We start from the raw sequence: 19,998 nt of genomic DNA on the forward strand, positions 1-19,998 counted from the left end.
GGAATGGACCCCATTCCTAAGTCAAAGTACGATTAAAGTTCATGAAATTAGTAGTTTCAATCTTTGTTTTGGACATAGCTAAAGAAGGCCTTGTGGTTGTCTTTTGCCTGGGAGGCTAGCTTTACCGCAAATGTGTCTTTAGTAGACTTTAATTTGTACTCTGCGTTTTTATCATACTGGTTATGATTTTTTTCTTTTGTTGTACAAGCTGCTTGGATTCCCCCAGGGTGGTTTCATTTTTCTGTTAGTTCTCTGCTTATTTCTGGTATATGCATTTGTCATGGTTGTACAGGGTTTTTGTGAACAATTCCACAGAGGCAGTTGTGTTCTCAGGGTTTGGGAGGGGACCTGAAATTTTAACAGGTAATCACTTACTAGTATGATGTTTCCCTTACAATAGTTCCTAAGTGTTATGAGGTTAACAGGGGTCACAAAATTGATTTTTTTTATTATGCAGGACATAGCTCTGTGGTCAGACCTTACCAGAGAGGACAATATGGGGGGGGGGGGTTATAGCTTTCTCCCATGTTTCTGAGTACCAGGTCAAGTATGTCTGCACCCTCTAGTGGATGTATGACTATCTGGTCCACAACATTTGTGTTTCCAAAGTCCATATGTCTTTGTCCACTTAAGCTTGAGGTTATGTAATAATTAGAAGTTATGTACTCACCATAACGTTCCATCTGAGTAGGTGTATTCATTTGTCTGCAACCTGTGGGTTATGGATCCGATATCGGATCCGAACCGGCATGGTTTTCCAGCTATGGATCCAAGCTCTCAGCTCCTCCCCTCACCCATAATGCCCTGCTCTACCCTCATGACCTCAGATCGAGTTTGCCAACAGCAACAACACCCTGAAAAGGGTAACAGAATAATATGCAGGAAACTGAAAGGCCAGGGGGATAGGAGGGTGGGATGGTTGCAGACAAATGAATGCACCTACTCAGATGGAACGTTATGGTGAGTACATAACTTCTAAATCTGAAGTAGGAGATTCATTTGTAGTCCCCAGCTACCTGAATCTTGGGGCCATCATGGAAGGATATTCGAACCAAATGATGCTCTACCCTAGATGCAAGATCCAACTTATAGTGGGAGATAAAAGTATGAGATGAAGCCCACGTGGCTGCTGCACAAATATCATCTAGAGGAATCCTAGCCTTGAAGGCTGCCGAGGTAGATACTGACCGGGTTGAATGGGCATGAACACCCTCCCTTCCTGAAGCTTGATAAGCCAATAAGATGCACTGTGAAATCCAGCGAGACAGAGAAACTTTAGAAATTGGCTTGCCCAAATTAAATTTTGCAAAATAAACAACTGGTCAGATTGCCTATGACCAGCCGTCCTGTTTAGATAAAATCTAAGTTGCCTGTGGGCATCTAATGAGGGAAGCTTATATTCACCTTTGTTTTCATATTTAGGAAGAAAACAGGAGGTTAATGGACTGATTAATGTTTGCTTCAGAAGCAACTTTAGGAAGAAAGGACGGGTTGGTCCTGAGGTAGACACTCGGATGAAATACCAAGTAAGGAGGTTTAGCTGATAATGCTTGAAGCTCTGAAACTCTCTTGGCGATGTAATGGCTACCAAAAAGTCTGTCTTGTAAGACAAAATTTGAGATCCACCGTGGCAGCTGGTTCGAAGGGGACGGTCAAGGCCTGGAGAACCAAAGAGAGGTCCCAAGGAGGAACGCTTGTTTTACAGGGGCCTGAGAAGAAAAGTACCTTTAAGAAAATTTTACACAATTTGGCTGACATAAGAGGATTAGAGTCATGGCCAATGTGATAATGAGAAATTGCCGCCAGTTTTACTTTGACTGTGGAACTGCTGGCACCATCGTTAAAAAGAGTGGTTAGAAAGTCAAGCACTAAGGAGAGGAACCGTGAAGGGATTCAGGCCTTGCCGCTCCGCCCACACAGAAAACCGTTTCCACTTGCTGCGGTAGACCTTCCTAGTGGGCGGTTTATGAGCTGCCACCAGAATTGCTTTAACAGGTGACGAAATACCGGAGTCCTGATCAAGAGTGGAACTGGAGCAGCCAAGCGGTCAGCTTCAGGTTGTCCAGATTGAGGAGGTATGCAGGATGGATGGGATATCAGATCCGAATGGGATCTAGAATCCAAGGAGGATTCACCGAGTGAGACCTTAGAAGGGAACCAGATCTGTCGAGGCCAAAGCAGCAATGAGAATCATTCTGCAACCAACCCGAGAGGCTTTCTGAAGAACTTGGAGCATCAGAGGCAAAGGTGGATAAGCATACAGAAGACCGGGTGGCCAAGCATGCACCAGAGCGTCTCTTGGGAACCTCCTGGAGGAGGTATCAGAAAAACTGTCGCACTTGGTGTTTGAGGAGAGGCAAAAAGATCGCATGAAGCAGCTCCCCACCGTGCGAATATGCGTTCCGCTACTTGAAAATTGAGAGACCACTCGTAAGGGGTCAGAATGGTGCGACTGAGCTTGTCCGCCAGGATGTTGGGCGACCGGAATGCGTTGCTATTAAGCGGTTGGTGGAGATTGCCCATTCCCAAACTCTCATGGCTTCTCGACAAAGGGGTAAGACCTTGTTCCCCTTGCTTGTTGATGTACCAGACCACAGACATGTTGTCCGATAGAATATTGTTCCCAAGGGAAGAAAGTCCTGAAGTGCTAAGCGCTAAGAGCACTGCTCTCATCTCTAGAACGTTGATATGCAGTAAGGTCTCTGAATGGTTCCACGTGCCTTGGGCGGTCCGGCCCCAAAATGCCCCCACCCGAGGCGGGAGGCATCCGTGGTCACCGTGGCGAGAGGAGAAGCACAAAATGGGCGCCCCGTGGAGATCTGGAGAGTGAAGCCACCACAGGAGGGACGCTTGCAAGCCTTGCTGATCGCAATGGGATGATGCATAGGAGAGCAAGGTATGACCACTGTACTAAGAGAGTCCACTGTAGGATGCATATTGAGCCTGGCAAGAGGGAGAAGTGCTATAGCAGGCGCCATGGAACCTAGAGCCCTCAGGACCAACTCGAACAGAACTTGAGTGGAGAATGGTCCGCACCTGGAGCTGCAGATTTTGAACTCTGTCCGCAGTGAGGAAGGCTCGTAAACTCCTTGTGTCTAGCCTGGCCCCTATAAAATCTAAGAGCTGTGTCAGGTTGGATTTCTTTGTATTTATTGTAATGCCCAGAAAGGAGCAAGATGGAGAAAGGAGTCTCGCCAATAATAGTAGATGCCTTGTTGGGTAAGAAGCCAGTCGTCCAGGTAGGGAAAGACCTGCACCCCCTGAAGCCTCAGGTGGGCCGCTACCACTGCTAATACTTTGGTGAACACCCTGGGGGCTGTGGTGAGACCAAAGGGAAGGACCCGGAACTGGTAGTGACTGGCTCCCAGGAGCGGAGGAACCTCCTGGGCGCCTGTCCATCAGGATGTGGTAGTCGTCTTTGAGGTCTATCGAGCACATCCAGTGATTTTCTCCCAGAAGGGAGAATAGATTGCAGAGTGACCATTGAATTTTTCTTTGGGGACTGCCAGATTCAAGAGAGAAAGGTCTAGAATTGGTCTTAGTTCCCCGTTTTCTTTGGCACTAAAAGAACCTGGGTAGAACCCTGATCCGATCTGGTCTGGGGGACGGGCTGGATGGCTCTTTTCTTTAGCAGATGGCCAATTTCTGCCAAAGCGGCCTCCCGTTGACCGGGTGGAGCGTCTGGGAGGGACTTCAACTTTGGAAAGTGAAGTAAAGGATGCGATATCCTCTGGATATGATTTGGAGAACCCAGCGGTCTGATGTTATGGACTCCCATGCCGCTAGGTGCCCAGCGTCCCCGACTGCCTCCAGAGTGGAGCAGCTGGGCAACCCCTCAGGGTTGCTGCGGGCCGTTCAGAGAAAGGTTCCCTGGACCCGAAGTTTCTGGGAGCCCCTCTGCCTCTAGGGCGGCGTCCTCCCTGTCCTCCTCTGCCACGGAAGGACTGGTTGTCGGAGCAGGCTGGGACTGCTGCGACTTCGGAACCACATCTTCTTCTGACCCTTTTGGTTCCTAGAGTAGGGCCTCTGGGGTGCAGAGAAGCGGATTCCGGCAGACAGCGTCTTCCCGTCCTTCTCGCTCTGGGTCAGCGTTTTGCGAACGGTTTTGCCAAAGAGAGCAGAACCATCAAAGGCGTTCAAATGGCGCTTTGAAGGGCTCAGAAAAATCGCAGTGGCGGAGCCAGGCCTGGCGTCTAGTGACTAGGCCTGCCCTGCAGCTCTAGCGGCACCTTCCGTGGCGTGGGAGAGTAGCCGCATAGAGGTATTAGTAACTGACCTAAGAGTGGCCATGTGGGTGGAGTGCAGCACCCTGTCCTCCTCCGACATGGACTCTGGGGAGATGCAGCGTATTCTTTAATGAGATCTCGCTGCATCCTAATGGCGTGTGCCAGGTAGTTCAGCACCCTTACGAGAAGGTCGCTGAACTAAACATCCGCTTCCCCAAGCGGTCCATCATCGAGACTCCTTGCTCGGGGGATGGACTGAGGACTCTCCTGAGCAAGTTCCCTCTTGGTGGCCGCCGTCAACATGGCATCTACCGGAGGCCCCTTACTCCAATGGGCACGGTCGGACGGTGGGCTGAGGATCCTATCGGGCCTCTTAGGAATTGGCTCCACGGTGTCCGGTTCCTTCCACGCCCTGGTGGTAATGAGGTCCACCAGGGGTCAGCAGGAGGGACACCCAAGAGGTAGACGGGCCCGCTTCAAATGCCTCCAAGAACACGGACTCGTCCGAGGAAGACTTGGGGCAGACCACCCCCTTATCGGAGCATTTCCATGATGTCTCCAAATGAGACATCCACGGGGGGGTGACCGTGGGGAGCCTTCCCCTTCCTCCAAGTCCGTGTCTTCCGTGAGAGACTCGGGGGAGTCAATGTTCCTCCTTTGCCGTATGCTTGCGAGGACATCCTCTGGGGGCTGTCAGAGGACTCCTCGCAAGCAGCAACTTGTTCCATTGGAGCAACTTGGGGCACAAGCGGGCTGTCCCAAGGGCGGATGGTGGAAGCCTGGCCCAGTGCAGAGGGAGGGGCGGAGCGAAACAAGTGCCGGGGTCCGGAGACCCTCAACAGGGCCCTCTCCACTACATCAAGCGCCCGAGGGCGACCTCGACCAAAGGATCCGACAATCGGCTCCCCTCGGATCCGAAGAGTGGATCGGAGCGGCGCCGCTTCCGGATCCGAAGGGACAGTGCGCTCCGACACAGGCGGCGCCGAAGGAGCACTGATCCCCGGATCCGAGGCTCGGATCCAGGCTCCGAGGTCGGATCCGATGCACTCGAGGGCAGGGTGGTCCGGTACAAAGTACTATCGGCGCCGACCCACCCGCTCGGCTGCTCGGCTCCAGCTGCTCCGAACCGGATAGCGGGTGGGAGAAGGTATCGGTTTGAAAAGGGGTTGAGCTCCCCAGGGGAGGCAAGAGCACTCCCATCTGCATCTGGGCCTGGATGAACCTTCTCATCATCCGGTCCAGATCAGCATCCAGGCTATCGTGGATCTCGGCGAGGCTACCGAGGTAGGCCTGGAGTGCCTCCTCGATAGCCTCGGCGGAGATCGGGTCTCCTCCTCCTCAGGTCCCGGTGAAAACACACTGGAGACGGGCGAGAAGGAGGAGACCGAGGCGGGGAGAAGCCGCTTGGCTGGCGGGGCGAAACAGAGGTCTCGGCCCCGCTTATGGTGCTTCTCCCTCCGGTCCTTTTCTTAGCATCCCTCTCCTCCAACCAGAAGCGGGAGGTTGAGTCCCAGGAGGAGGAGGGTGCCGAGGAATAACCGTGAGCAGTTACTCCCGAAGGCGGAGGTGAGCCGAGTCCGGCGGTAAAGGCCCGCCAAAACAAGCTTGGACCTCCGCTCCTTCAAAGCCCTGGGGTTGAACCCTGCACAAATGGAACATCCAGATGTGAGGTGTTCAACCCCAGGCATCTAACACGAGTGTGGCCATCAGCTGGGGAAAGCTTATGGCCACACTCGAGCATTTAGAAATATAGATTTGGGTTGGTCTGCCATCCCAATCTAACAAAGTAGTTACCAAACTAAAAGTAACTAAACAACCAATATACACACACAGGCCCAACACACACACACTACCAACGGAGGGATATAACTTTTAGATTAACTCTAAAAGAAAAAATATCAAAGGGGAAACCTACACTTTCACACAAAAAATCAATAAAAACTTCAAAATTCTGAAATTTAACAGTAAAACTAGCACTTCGCTTGAGAGCTTGAGAAACAAATCCAGTCACCATGCACGGCAAACGAGATCTGAGGTCATGAGGGTAGAGCAGGGCATTATGGGTGAGGGGAGGAGCTGAGACCTTGGATCCATAGCTGGAAAACCATGCCGGTTCGGATCCGATATCGGATCCATAACCCACAGGTTGCAGACAAATGAATCTCCTACTTCAGATTCCCAGTTTATAGTGGGGCAGTTGAAGCCAGCCATTAGCATGGTATTAGGTTGAATAGGGAGGGCCTCCAGTTAGTCCAAATAAGAGTTATGGGTTTCTTGGGGCATGCAGGGTGACCTATGGACTGCAAGGATATGACATGAGACTCACTATAGAAATCTGGACATAGAGAAGTTCATGCACATTGTCCTGTTTGAATAGTCTTGAGATGTGTTTGATCTGATAGAGACACCTCCATCTTTGATCCTTGTCTGTGCAGAAGCTGGCCTGAATTGCCAGGGTGCACGCTGCAGCTTTAAACCAGTTCTCATTAACTGATGGATGTCCACATTTTCCAGGGAAAGGAAAGCCTGGAGGGACTGGAGTTTCTTGTTTAGGCTCCTGGCATGAAGCAGTTAACACCTTCAGAATTCTTTAAGCTGATTTTGCTATGTCAGAAGTGTTGTCATTTAGGCATTGCCTAAAAAAAGGCACTATGCAGGTGGACAATGTTTTAGCCAACATTCAAAAGCTTAGAGGGGAACAGGTGCAGACCATCCTTGGCAAAGCAAGATAGTCTGTTGACCATATCCTCCCTTGGAATAGCGTCAGAAACTAAACAAATTACTGAAGTCAATCATCTTTTGTTCATATTACGGCATCATCCTTGAAGGTACAATGATGCTCAATGCTAGGTACACATCAGCCTGGGACACAGTCTGAGGACTACATAATGTCTGTATTTATTTTATTTGGCATTTGTTTACTGGGAAAGTCTGACAGGGCCAGAAATTGCCCATTTTCAGTGGAGGCCTGGGAGAAAAGCTCCACAATCACAATTTTATTTACATAGTCCAGGGATAAATTTATTTATACCCACATAGACTATGACTAAGTCATACTGGTACTAGTGGTCTAATGACGAGTGCCTGGGTGATCTGACAGATCCTGGCTCCTAAAAGACAACTGAATGATGGAGTCTCCCATGATGAAGTATTTGGGAGTGCATTGGCTTGCCTTTTGGACTTCATAGCTGAGGCTCCAAAGGGTGTGGTTGCATGTGTTGTTTTGGTGGAGTGCTTTTGGAGTTGCTGAGGATTTATTCTGCAGGGCAAATGTCTACAAGGTCTTTGGTGTTTACAAAGGTTGCTTTTAAGTGCCTCAGAATGTTGATATATATGCTGGGTCAGTACTATGTGTGATGGGTGTAATGCTTATGTTGCGAACAACCTGTTACTTTAAGCTCTTTTGTGTGATAGTCTTGCCTCCAGTAACACTGTGTAATTACATCTCTAGCATACTGTATCCATTTCTCCAAGGATTAGTGGATTGTCTGTGAACAAGAAACAATTCCACACTGTCTCAATGCCAATATAAAATAGGGTAAGTGCCCATCCATGGTATTTGGTTTGTTTCAGGTGAACTACAAAAGGAATAGTACAGCAGGCTGAAGTGGGCACTGTGAGGGCAGAAACTGAGATAGGCTATTTATGTCTGAATTCATGCAGGAGTGCTCCTCAGCACGCAAACAAGTTACACTTTGTGCAACTGACTACTGAAAAGTTACAGGAGACATTTTATAGGGAAAATGTAGTGTCTAAGTGGGTTTACCTTTATAATGCTGAAAATCATGTTGAACGTTGGTTGGACGAACTGTAATAACAAATTCTAAATGTCGAACGTCACCGAAGTTCGAAACTCAGCAAATTGAACAGCAGATCAGCTGAGTTTCGAACTCCAATGTCGAACACACAATGTAATGCAGGGGGGCTGTGCCTCCACCCCCACCTACTTTAATATTCTAACTCTGAGATCGCACTACAGTGGGGAAAGGGTCCATTTCCCGATCCCCACTATAGTACAACCAGCACCCAAAATGCCGAACCTGAATGAGCGAATGCCACTGTGCATTCGCACATTGCCCAATCGATGCAGTTTTTTTTGCTATGAGAAAACTGGAAAACGTCCTTTTGAACAATCCACTTTCACACATGTGCAGATTGCACATTTAAAGGTAAACCATCTAAGTGCCTACATTTATACATGGCACTGCTAAATGTTACTGTGCTATGAGCAGCAGAATTTATAAACTAAAATAAAAGTTACTAAACCAACTAAAAAGCTCTCTGGCCAATGAAATGATCTCAGTTTAAGCATCCCTATGTGTTTCCCAACTCGGAGAGGCCAGGGTTCAGGGAAGTAAATATTGTGGGAAGAAATAGCCAGGGAATTGTTATGGCTAGGCTTGTACAGGCCCTAGGGCCGATAGCCTAGTACCAACCTATGAACCTACTGCCACTAGAATTGCAATCCCAGTCTTCTTAATGCGTCATCCTTCAGATGAGATTTTAAACTGAGGTCCCATCTGCTTGAATTGTTGGTAGGTCAGGTGAATACAATGGCACTTACTGAAAAAAGTAAGGATAGTTCCCCAATGTCAATGCCTGGACAAATTTCCTCTGGTAGTATAAATACTACCTTGGGTCTCCCCTGAAAAGAAGCCACTAGCCTAGAGGAACTACCCGATCAACAAAAGGATAAACAAATAAAAAAAAAGTCAGCATGACAGACTTGCATCAGGGTAGACAGCTTGGCAATTTAGTTATGACAACTAAATTAAGGATGACTAGGATTGAAGGAATACTGAGACACGTAGACGAGAAGGAAAAGGAAGAGTGGGAGAGAGGTAAGAGAGGAGTTGATATAATACCAGTAAATGCTTGACTAACCATGCCCAAACCTAAACATATCCCTTAAAATAACCTTATGGTACTAAAACCTGTCAGATACATTTGGGAAGCATGGTTAGGCTTAAACCGCACCCCCCCCCCTCCGATAATTAGCTTAGTAATCACCAATGAACCTAATACAGTCCTAGGCGACATTGGGGAATAGTAGTAGCTTAATGTCTGTGCAAAGAATTTTGACATTCTTCTGGACTTGCCTGTGTGGCACATGAGCCAGTAAAATGCAACTTTTAACATACTTAAAAGGAGCAAGTTAGCTTGTTCCTTCAGTTCTGAAGGAAAGGAGTTCCACCGTTTGACTACATAAAACAAGCAAATATAATTTTTTGATTGTGGTATTATGTGTAGGTGCTGAAATCTTAGATTATTCTCCCACTCTTTCTTTCCCTTCTCATCTACCTGCCTCTTAATAATAAATAATAATAATAATAAAAATAATAATAATAGCAATAATAATAATAAGAAAAAGGGCAACAACAACAACTACTTTACAAGAGACTTGTCTGCACTGGTTGTGTAAATGAATGAAGCTTTGACTATAGCTGGGCAACCAGAGTTTGAATAGCAGTTTGGGCACTTGACAACACAGTCATTATGGGCACACCCATCTTTGGGGGGGGGGATATGCATGAGCTCAGGGTGTACTAGCGCTGCTTGATTTGTCTGGAAACAACTGATTGGTGCTGTCTGTGGGTGGATGGAACAACGAGCTGGTCATCCCTTTGTAGAAATGAGGGCTGGGTCAGCCCTAATGCACATTACATGTCCTGCCCTTGGGTGTTACTGGACATGAACATGGGTGGAGAAACAGTAGAAAAAGCAATGGTATTGATACTGCCCCAGGGCCCTGATCTCCTCACAAGTCCTGGACATGGCTTGGGATTAGCTCAGTGGAGAATAAGGTAGGCCCAGTGGACAAGGAGGGGAACTGGGAGCAGCTGGTAGTTAGCTGTGAGAAGGCAAGAGACAAAAAAAACTTGGCAAAAGAATTCCAAAAAGAAAGCCCAGACCTTGCGCCCCCTTACTTGACAGTATACCTCACTACTGACATAGTTAAGATCCCGGCTGGGCATAACTGCAAGAATCATTGGAAGTACCAGACCCATAGTGCACTTAATCCTCCCACCTTGAATTCCAGCCCTTTATACACATCACACATCCGTGTATCCTCCTACAATTACCGCCAGCTTCTTTAGTAGCACCTCCCCTTCTACAGCTCTCCCATTGTCTAAGTTTTTATTACGGTGTCCCTCCTGTTATGTTTATGTGGTCATCCTCGCCCTTCTTCCTGTTATTTATCAAGCCCAACACACCCTCACTAAGTCTTTAGTTTAAGTGTTTAATACAAACATTTTAACAAAATAAATAAATAAATAAAAATACACCATCTTAAATTGTTCAAAAATTAAGCCATACAGCTTTTGATACATGTGTGCTTTAGGGACTGCCTAAACATGCTTCCAAATTCACTTTGTCAGCTAGTATAATGCTCTGCCAGTTCTCTGATTAATCGCATCTCCACGTCCTTTGTAGTACACCCTGTTGGTCTAGTATTTCCTACATTAATTTACTGACTGCATCTTTAAGCAAGTAGGTTGTCTTAGAAACTTCACTGCCTACTGCATCCTGTGCTAAACTTCAGACCACCACACCTCATCACGTGCCCTGGTCTCCATCTTCTCCTATATTTTGTCAGTAGGACGCTCCACTGTTGCTGCCACTTACCTCTCTACAATATTTTTAATCCCCAATCAAGCTCCCAAAACTGAAACAGTCAGTCCCTCCAGAACCGAATGTTTTTTCCACTTATGCTTTAAACAATGGAGCTAGAGGTGACAATACCCATCAATAAGCTTTAAATAAGTTGCACAGTCCCTCCAGAACCGAATGTTTTTTCCACTTATGCTTTAAACAATGGAGCTAGAGGTGACAATACCCATCAATAAGCTTTAAATAAGTTGCACAGTGTCAGAAGCAATGCTAATAATTGTCACAAGAAAAAACACCTGTCACCAACATATCTTCCACCTCAAATTTTTAACCCTAACCACATGAAAAAATTAACCATGCATCATTTAAAGTAATACTTTCAACCCTGCTCATTCACTCACTGTTTTATCAAAAGGAAATTAAACCATTTCAGAGCACATTGCAAAATCTCTCAAAGTGAATATCTGAATGTTGAAAATTTGTAATGCTGCCTTCTAAGAAATAGGTATACAGAATTCACTTCTTCATGTGGATGCAGAACATGGATTGAATGAGGGCATATAAAATCAGATCTATCTCATTAGACTGAATGCTCATTTGACTGAGTCACAAATGACAGAAAACATTCTACACAAATTGTACCATAAAAATGTTTTTGCAGGGGGAGGGGGGTAAGCCACACCACACCCCTTCCCATGTGGCGGCTTTGCTCCTTTACTTGTATACAATAACTCCACGGTTGTACAAACACAGACAAAAGAAAAAAACACCACACACACTGAATCAATGCTGCAGCACAAAAACAACTACATATCTGGGGGTACACAGCCAAACCACACATTCTTCTAAACTCACTTCCCTAGTAACTCCTGTGATCAGAAATGACACCGTCACACACTTTCTATGATTTCTACATTCTTCTTTCAATTGTAACTCAGTCAGATGACTTATTCAGTCAAACGATTTTGACCATTTGTGATTCAGACAATTGAGCAGTCTACCAAATGACAGACCTATAAAAACATACCACTTAAAAATGTGGGGGGATTAAGCACTTAACATTTGTTTTAAACAAGTTAAGCTTTTGTTCAACACATACTGCATTAGGAAGAGAACTGATCTGCAAAAACTTCCATGCCTTAAATATATTTCTTTTTTCCTATGTAACTGAGCAATTGTTTCTGTTTCATATCTACATGTAATATCTTAAATGCCACTGCCTAAAAATAGCTATACACAAGAATAAATGTTTGACCAGTCTAATATACAGCTCTAGAGACACTTAAATAGAAAATCAAAATGGCTAAATGCCAACAAGACAACAAAATGGTTAGGATCCTGACACAATACAATGTATATGTCATGTGACCTCCATTTGTGGCAGCAGGACATGGGTGATGCAACAATCTCTGTCATACACCCATACAGCAGGCCAAAACTCCCGCCCCATTTCTGACAGAGTTGATTTCTAATGCATAACAGATGCTGCCTCCTCCCTGAGTTAGCCCTACAGGAACAATACTAGGCAAGCGGAAAAGATTACAAAGATCATAAAATGTCTAGGCATACACAATACTTTCAAGCAGACGCACTTAATAGTTCTTACCACCCTTTATGAGCACTTATAGTGCTCACCTCCCAAACTGACCAAGAAGATAAATGGTACCCCTGGGGTCAATTTCTGTTTACCCATCCAATCATCAACTTTTCATAGGTAAAGAAGGTAGGAACATATCCCTCTAGCAAGTTTACTTCAATTCACTTCAAGATCAATTCCCAAACTTAGGATAGCAGAAAAACGGTTTACATTCACAGGCCAGAAAGCTGTAACAGCAGAAAGTAAGAGGTTAAGACTTACAGTGAGTTCTGATGAACTGTTGAGCTTCATGGTACAGGATCCCTGTTAAAAAGCAGAACAAACAATTAAATATACTTGGAGTACTTCACTTTACCTGGAACAACATTCACACAGTAAAATATCAACAGCCAATAAAATACTAAGTAAAGCGTCTACGGTTTCAAAACACTGCATCAGCAACATATTCAGTGTCCCTTACAAATTGATGTCTATACTACCGTGTGCTGTCCTGAGGTTTTCATTTTTTTTGCTCTCCTCCAGATGAATTGCATCTCATCACATGACAGTCAACTTTATAATTTCCATGCTGCTTTTAATGTTCTAAAGACTATACGGTTTTAGTTTTCTTACTCCCGTCTGCCACTGTACCCACTCTGTTCCTGTTAGTCTACATGTGACACATATAAACATGCATCCAAAACAGCACTGCTACCTCTACATGGATGTAGGCCATTACAAATACCAAAAATATTCCATAACATAAACTCACTGTAGAAATATAAAAAATAGATGGTAGTCATGGTGAAGTTATACAGTTCCAGTTTTCATGGAAAAGATGACTTAAGGTCATGTAGGATGCTGCCACAAAAGTTCTCTTCCCAAATCCATGAACTCCCATATCATTACTGTTGCCCTTATGTTATGATAGAGGTCAGTGTCTTCTGCCTTGTATAGTTCATGATTGGAGCCTTTCCATCCCTCCAAGTTATGTGTTTAAGAACTTATCCTGTCTTTTCTCCCACTGCAACATTGCTTCTCAAATCTTCTCCATGGAGTCACTGTGAGGTGGAGCATTCACTTTTTTTCTGTGATACCTGCCACATATCTATGTGGTACTTGTGTGAAGAAATTAGTCTCTAGCCCACATTCATAGCCGACTACACTGATGGTAAAGTCCTGCCCTTCTGTAAATGTGATTGACTTACACAAAAGAAACAGGTGAAAGACGTACTTTTAATGACACAGTAGCTAACGTGGAGCAAGGGGGAGTAGCTGACCCAGGTGCAAGCCACCAGAGGCATGATCGGCACCTCACAAGAGTTGCCAATTGGTCAGGAGTACAAAAACAGCATTCACAGAAGGAACAGTGGCTGATATTGCAACTGATTAAATGAATGTTATTTGAATGAAGTCAGAGCTTGTAATTAATTGTAGCAAGGAGCTATTATGAGCTCTTCGCTACAGATACACAAGGATCACTGGGCACTCTAAATTGGCCCTAGGTGCGAGTGTGTGCCTTCTGTGGAAGGCTGGGTGCCGGGCTGGCAACTCAACACAGTAAAACACCACTACCAATCATTCTGCGGACCATTGTCCCACTGTGGTGACCCCTAACGGGAAAAGCTGAAAGAAGTAGAATAAGGTCTCAAAATCAGAGGACCTTTTTTCTACTCTGGTGATTGTCTAGGTCACTAAGTGACCTAGACATGGCTCTGGATTTTAATCCTAATGCTTCAATCCTTCCCAAGTCCACTGTACTATGCAGTTTCATTTTAAGGAGTAATAGTTGCAGACTTAATGATTCTTGATGCGTTAAAAGGCCCTCTACAGATGAATCTACTAGGTCCACAAAGCTAATCATCTCTGCACACATCCCAAAAATGCTGACCACAGATGGAAAGGTACGGAAATTCCTTCTCTAAACATCTCATTGCAATGTACTAATCACAAGCATAATCTTCAGCTTTGCTGTTTCTCAATACTAGTCACTGTAAACTAATAGGAATTCACTACAAAAATACAAATATGGCAACAGAAAAAGAATCGGTTATCTGCCCAGATCAATATGTTTTCTTTGTTCCCTTAATCAAAATCTAACCATAACTTATGAGGCCACTGCTACTTGAAGTTGAAATCATTTCTGACCTCATTATCCTTGCTGTATTGCAGATCCTCAAGTGTACTACAATAAAAATTATTAAAATAGCCTGTGTCCTACATCTCTTATGGCTGCTCTGTCCTGTCTTCCACTCCCCCTCTCTGTTAAGTTTAAAGATACAATAAAGAAATTTAAGTCCAACTTGCCCCTTTAATCTTTTTTACAACATCTTTAACTTCTGTTCAGTCTCTATGGTGATGGAGAACATTTTCAACAATTAGCTTCTTGTAGGTCGTCTGTTGTGCATAATGTTATACAATTATGGCAAACTTACAACACTTACCAATGGGATCATACTGTGAACAAGTGAAACATCTTTGTTTTCTAGTCTTTTCATGTATCGTACGATGTTAGTTTCAGAGTGATGGCTGCAAAACATAAGAAAAAAGTATTTTAAAAGTTTGGTCACTGTAATATGTAGTGATCCTCCATCATCAGCTTTTTTTGCGTGCTTACATATATGAACTGACATAATTGTACAAATCCACACCTTGCCAAAAAAAAAAAGTGACTTGCCAGATGACTAATGAAAGCCATGTTAACAAGGTCTGCTAGGAGGTATGACTTTCACAATAAAAGTCAAACTTTCCAATAAATTTACTCACAGGAATTATATCAATTAAAGGATGATTTTAAACCTGTAAATGTAGTACAGTTTTTACTTTCGATATACATTTTGCCCCCCCACCTGATGACCATCAAGCTACCCTAACTGGACTTCAGCTTGTTCGTTCCCTGGTGGCAGTGGGGCACTTCCAGATCTGCTAGGCTGAGCCACCTAGGACAGCAGTCATTCAGGCAACCATGAGGGTTGCTTATGTTCTCACTGGTATTCCAGCAATAAGGACATTTGTATTTCTTTATCTAGCCCCATCACTAGGTGGAGAAATGAGAATCATATGACCCACATCACTGAGGTAGCTCACAATGGTTGCCCCTCACAAGTGCATGTGCCCATACCCTTGTATTATGAAGGTTACCATCAAACGGTGGCCTAGTGGGCCACATGTATGACCTGCTGCCTCCAAAAGAGTGCTACTGCCTGTGACTGACTTGGCCCCCCTCCTACACTTAGGATAAGCAAGGAAATCCACCCAGACCACTCCAAACACCTAAGCCACTAACCCTCTACACCACCAAGCTGCCTAGTTCTTCAAAGTTTTGATTCTACTAGCTCATACTAACAGGAAATTCTCTTAATTCAAAAGAGCACAGACCCAAACATCTTGGCCAACAATGTAGCCACACAGTTCTATACTTTCTGCCCCCACAAGCCATTGGTACCTCTTCAGTCGAGCACAGTAAATGAAGAAAAAAACTGTTGTGCTTGTTCTTCTGTCTGGTGCATGCAATACATATGGACTACCACAGAGACCACTGTAAAGACCCTCCCACCAATAAAAAAGCAAGCAAGCAACTTGTCAATCTGACTTCTCTTGTAGCTAACCATCTGTCATCTGAGCCACTAAGACAGAGGCGGACATTTTGCTACATAACATTCTGCTGACACCAATGAGCTCAAAGCTAATGAATATTTTAAGCATATGTATTTAAAAAGACATAAAAGAAAGCACTAACAGATTATATAAACTTCATAAATAATGTAATATGAAAAGTTAACAGGACACTGGTTTAGGTTAAATGTGGTATTGTTTTTATGATTCAAGCAGGCTCAAGTCTCCTCTAAGAAGTCTACACGATACAGAGCATAGTGACAAGGACGTTAGTCTGTCTGTGTTAGGCATGTGCAGAGTCCATTGATTTTCTTAGTTAGAAACCTCTGAGGTCTCTCCAACTACTACAGGTGCTTTGTACAGTACATAACGAAAAGGGTGTTACACTTAATTATAGGCCTGATTAGTGAAGAGTATATAGAGGGGGTATGACCTCCTTTGCTCTAGAGGCGATGCCTTTGCTAATTAAGTGTGCTATGTAGAAAACCTTTCTTACTACAGTAGATACATGGTGATCAAAGTTAAGGTCACAGTTTCCTTGTGATCCCAGATCTCTTACCACTTCATAGGTACAAAGGGTATTGTTGTTACTTTGATAATGTGAAAGGACATTGTTTTTATGAGGGGAATGATGATGCATTTCTTTGCATTCAGTATGAGACCATGACTTAAGATTCCAGTCGTTGGTCTGTGTAAGACCCTCCTGAAGTATACAGACATCATTTGGGGATTCGCTAACTGCACCCAGTTTGCAGTCTTCCGCAAACTTAGTCAGCCACAGCCCGTTAGTTTTGGCTTGAATGTCTGAAAAGTATTTACCAAACAGTGGGGAGGGGGGGCCCAGCATTGACCCTTTTGGCATGCAATGGTTGATAGGTCTGGTGGTTGATGTGGAGTCACCCACTTTGATAGTGTGTTACCGGTTTGTGACCCAGTTGGCAACCCATCTTACAACAAAGGTGTTTACATTCAGTTTGCCAAGTTTATCGGTAATGCCAGAGTGTGGGATTGTGTCAAAGGCCTTTGCCAATTCGAGATGCACTGTGTGCAAAGATCTGGCCTCATCAATGGCCCTGGTCACATATTCGAAGAAATCCACCAAGTTTAATAGACAGGATCTGCCCTTGACGAAGACAAATTAGGTCGGATCCAGGGTTTGGAGGTTGTCTATGTCTTTATTAATGAGGTCCATGATGATACATTTCCATGGCTTTATGGATGAGGCTGGTCAGAATTATGGGTCTATAATTCCCTAGGTCTGTTGCTAATCCACCTTTGTGGAGAGGAATAACTGTTACTCATCTCCATTCAGTAGGAACAAAGCCAATGGTTAGAGGTTGTGACTGAATAGGGTACTTAATGGTGAAGCTAGTTCGAGTTTTAGTTTGTTTAGAAGACAGCCTAGGATGCTGTCTGGCCCCACAGAGGCTGTGTTTTTCATCTTGGACAAGGCTTTAATGACAGGCATTTGAATTTGTGTATCATTAGCTCCAAACAGACTAGGGGTGATTTTAACTTCTCTGCTCAAAGTAAGGAGAATCAGGCTTTGTCAGAAATGACCAATTCTTATTGTTTGGATTATTGTAGTTACAAAATACTTTTTTGAATGTTTTAAGTTCACAACAGGAGCTTATAGAAAAAGGCCAGAGGACTGAGAAGAAAGTGACAGTAATTCCAATGCTGAAATAGGATAAATATTTATTTTTAGTGGAGAAGTAGTTGTCAAGTTGCTACTTTTGAAATGTTGGGAAAGAAGGGAGGAAGCACTCAATACCTCAATGGAGGATATCAGTATCTGGCTGACATACCAACAGTGTATCTCAGCTGAAGATGGGTAAAAAGCATGACTTCTACTTAGCTATGAGGGCACAAGTGTACGAAGTGGGTTTACCAACATTAAACAGTGCAGAGACACTACAGAGGTAATTCAAACCATCACAGTAGGCTCCACAAGCAAAGAGGGAAGCCACTGGTGCCAGGACATGTCACAATACTGAGGTTAGATGTTTAGAATGAAACCAGGTGGGGCGGCATTTACAATACAAATGTGCACAGTTACAGGGCAGGGGAAAAAGCCACAAAAGGGAGCTAACGGAATAAATACTATGGCTCTGTTAGGCTGTCTTGAAACTGCCACTGCTCCACAATTTTACAACAGCTTGTACACCAAAATGGAAAAGAGTTAAGAAAGTGTTGCTACAAGGGATACAGCATCAAGCATAACTGCTGCCAAGCTAGCAACTGTTAGGATCGCTACAAGCCTGGGACATCCACTCCAGTTAGGGTGATGACAGGGATGCTTTTTCAGGAGTCAATAGTCAAAGTTCAACTAGACTGGGAAGGGAATAAACAGACAGGTGGATGGCAGTATTCAATGATATCCCAGCAGATGTTCTGACTGGAGAAGACTTTGATGAGAGTGTATCCCATGTATATAAAAGTACACACAACAAATGAAGACAAGCAAGAAGGGGAGACCATGGGAACCCAACCAGCTTCAATACCTCTAAAACAGGCTGCAAATAAAAAGCTAAGTAGTAGCAGGAAGCCTGAATCTTGGCTACAGTAGTCAAAACTTAATAGACTTCATCTTGGAGGGAGTAATTTCAGGAAAGGGTTGGCAGATGACAGGAAGCATAACCTTTAGCTACAGTTTGGAAGGGAAACTAGGGAGGATGATGAAGATTGAACTGCAAAGTCCATCTCCCAAAGCTTGAGGAAGGTAGTCAATGAGGCATGTGAAAGCTGTGTATTGGAACAATGGGTATTGCACAGAGGGTGAACTCCTGAAAGAGGCTACAGGGAGAAATGATGCAGCAATTTGTACTCTCAACAGCATACTACTGGGCACTTCTGGCAATAGCCCATGACTTATGACATTCTTTCTTCAAACTATCTAGGCATAAAGCATACAAAAAAGGCTTATTAAAAAGATTTGGTCAGATACTAAGAAAGGTGTAAGAAGGCACTGTAAGCCATGAGAATAGTACCAAACGGCTGTCAGTGCAACAGACAAACCTAAAGCTGCTTTGGCACCTTTGCTTATTAGTGAACAGCTTCAAAGGTTATCCATGGATATTGTAGGGCCTCTTATTAACTCCACGCACCACAGAAGAGATCCTCCTTGCTATTGGTGTAGTGCAGGGGTCTGCAACCTTTACTATCAAAGGAACCATTTCGTTCTTTCTCCTACCAAATAAAATTCATCTGGAGCCCCAAAGCACATTTAACCCATAAAATGAAGATAACACAGAGTATTAAGTTTTATATATAGTTATTATACTATATATAAAAGAACTAAGTTTATAAGAGCAATATTTACAATCCGTCCCTAATTTTGTTCCTTTGTTGAGATTTTTATTGGGATCACTCGATTGCTGTTAGTGTGAGCGTGTTTGCATGTGTTACCTTTCATTCTCTTAGAGCAAGAAATCTGGACAAGGTCATAAATAATGGGGGAGACAAAGGCCCAAAAATAGGGACACTTTTTAAATATAGCTCTTACAAAATTAGAAAGTTGACAGAACAGGTTTTGCATGGGCATGAATTTTCTGAAGGGTATGCTGTCTGAAGCTCAAATGACTGTATATTTTCTGACTTCAGCTCTGAATAATTTGTCAGTGATTTACCAGAAAACCACAATTTTATGAGAAACAGATCAAACATATGAGGCAAAAATCAGGACATTCTGCAAAAATCTGTACAGCTGATGGGTACCTGTGTGTGTGTGTGTGTGTGTGTGTGTGTGTGTGTGTGTGTGTGTGTGTGTGTGTGTGTGTGTGTGTGTAAAATGCATGTTAAGAAAAACACTGTTAGTCATGCAAGTTTATAAGTACAATATTTAAAATCCATTACTCGATTGCTCTCAGTGTGTGTGTGTGTCATGTAGCAGAGTGGCCATTATTTTTCAAAGCTACAAGGAGCCACTGCAGAGGGGTGGAAGAGCCATATGTGGCTCCAGAGCCACAG

The 19,998-nt window shown here is 44.2% G+C and overlaps 1 protein-coding gene across 2 annotated transcripts in view; it reads right to left on the bottom strand.

Moving 5' to 3' along the window:
- Positions 1-19,998, bottom strand: part of GLDC (glycine decarboxylase) — a 1,044,727-nt gene that overhangs the window by 373,341 nt on the left and 651,388 nt on the right. For both annotated transcript variants that reach the window (XM_044061077.1, XM_044061078.1), the window contains 2 exons: positions 14,859-14,943; positions 12,697-12,738 (listed from right to left, as the gene is read on the bottom strand). In XM_044061077.1, coding sequence (XP_043917012.1) covers positions 12,697-12,738; positions 14,859-14,943 — 127 coding nt within the window. The remainder of the gene's footprint in view (positions 1-12,696; positions 12,739-14,858; positions 14,944-19,998) is intronic.

The sequence above is a fragment of the Protopterus annectens genome, chromosome 2.part0 (assembly GCF_019279795.1).
Source record: "Protopterus annectens isolate FY-2018-M chromosome 2.part0, PAN1.0, whole genome shotgun sequence".
NCBI lineage: Eukaryota > Metazoa > Chordata > Ceratodontiformes > Protopteridae > Protopterus > Protopterus annectens.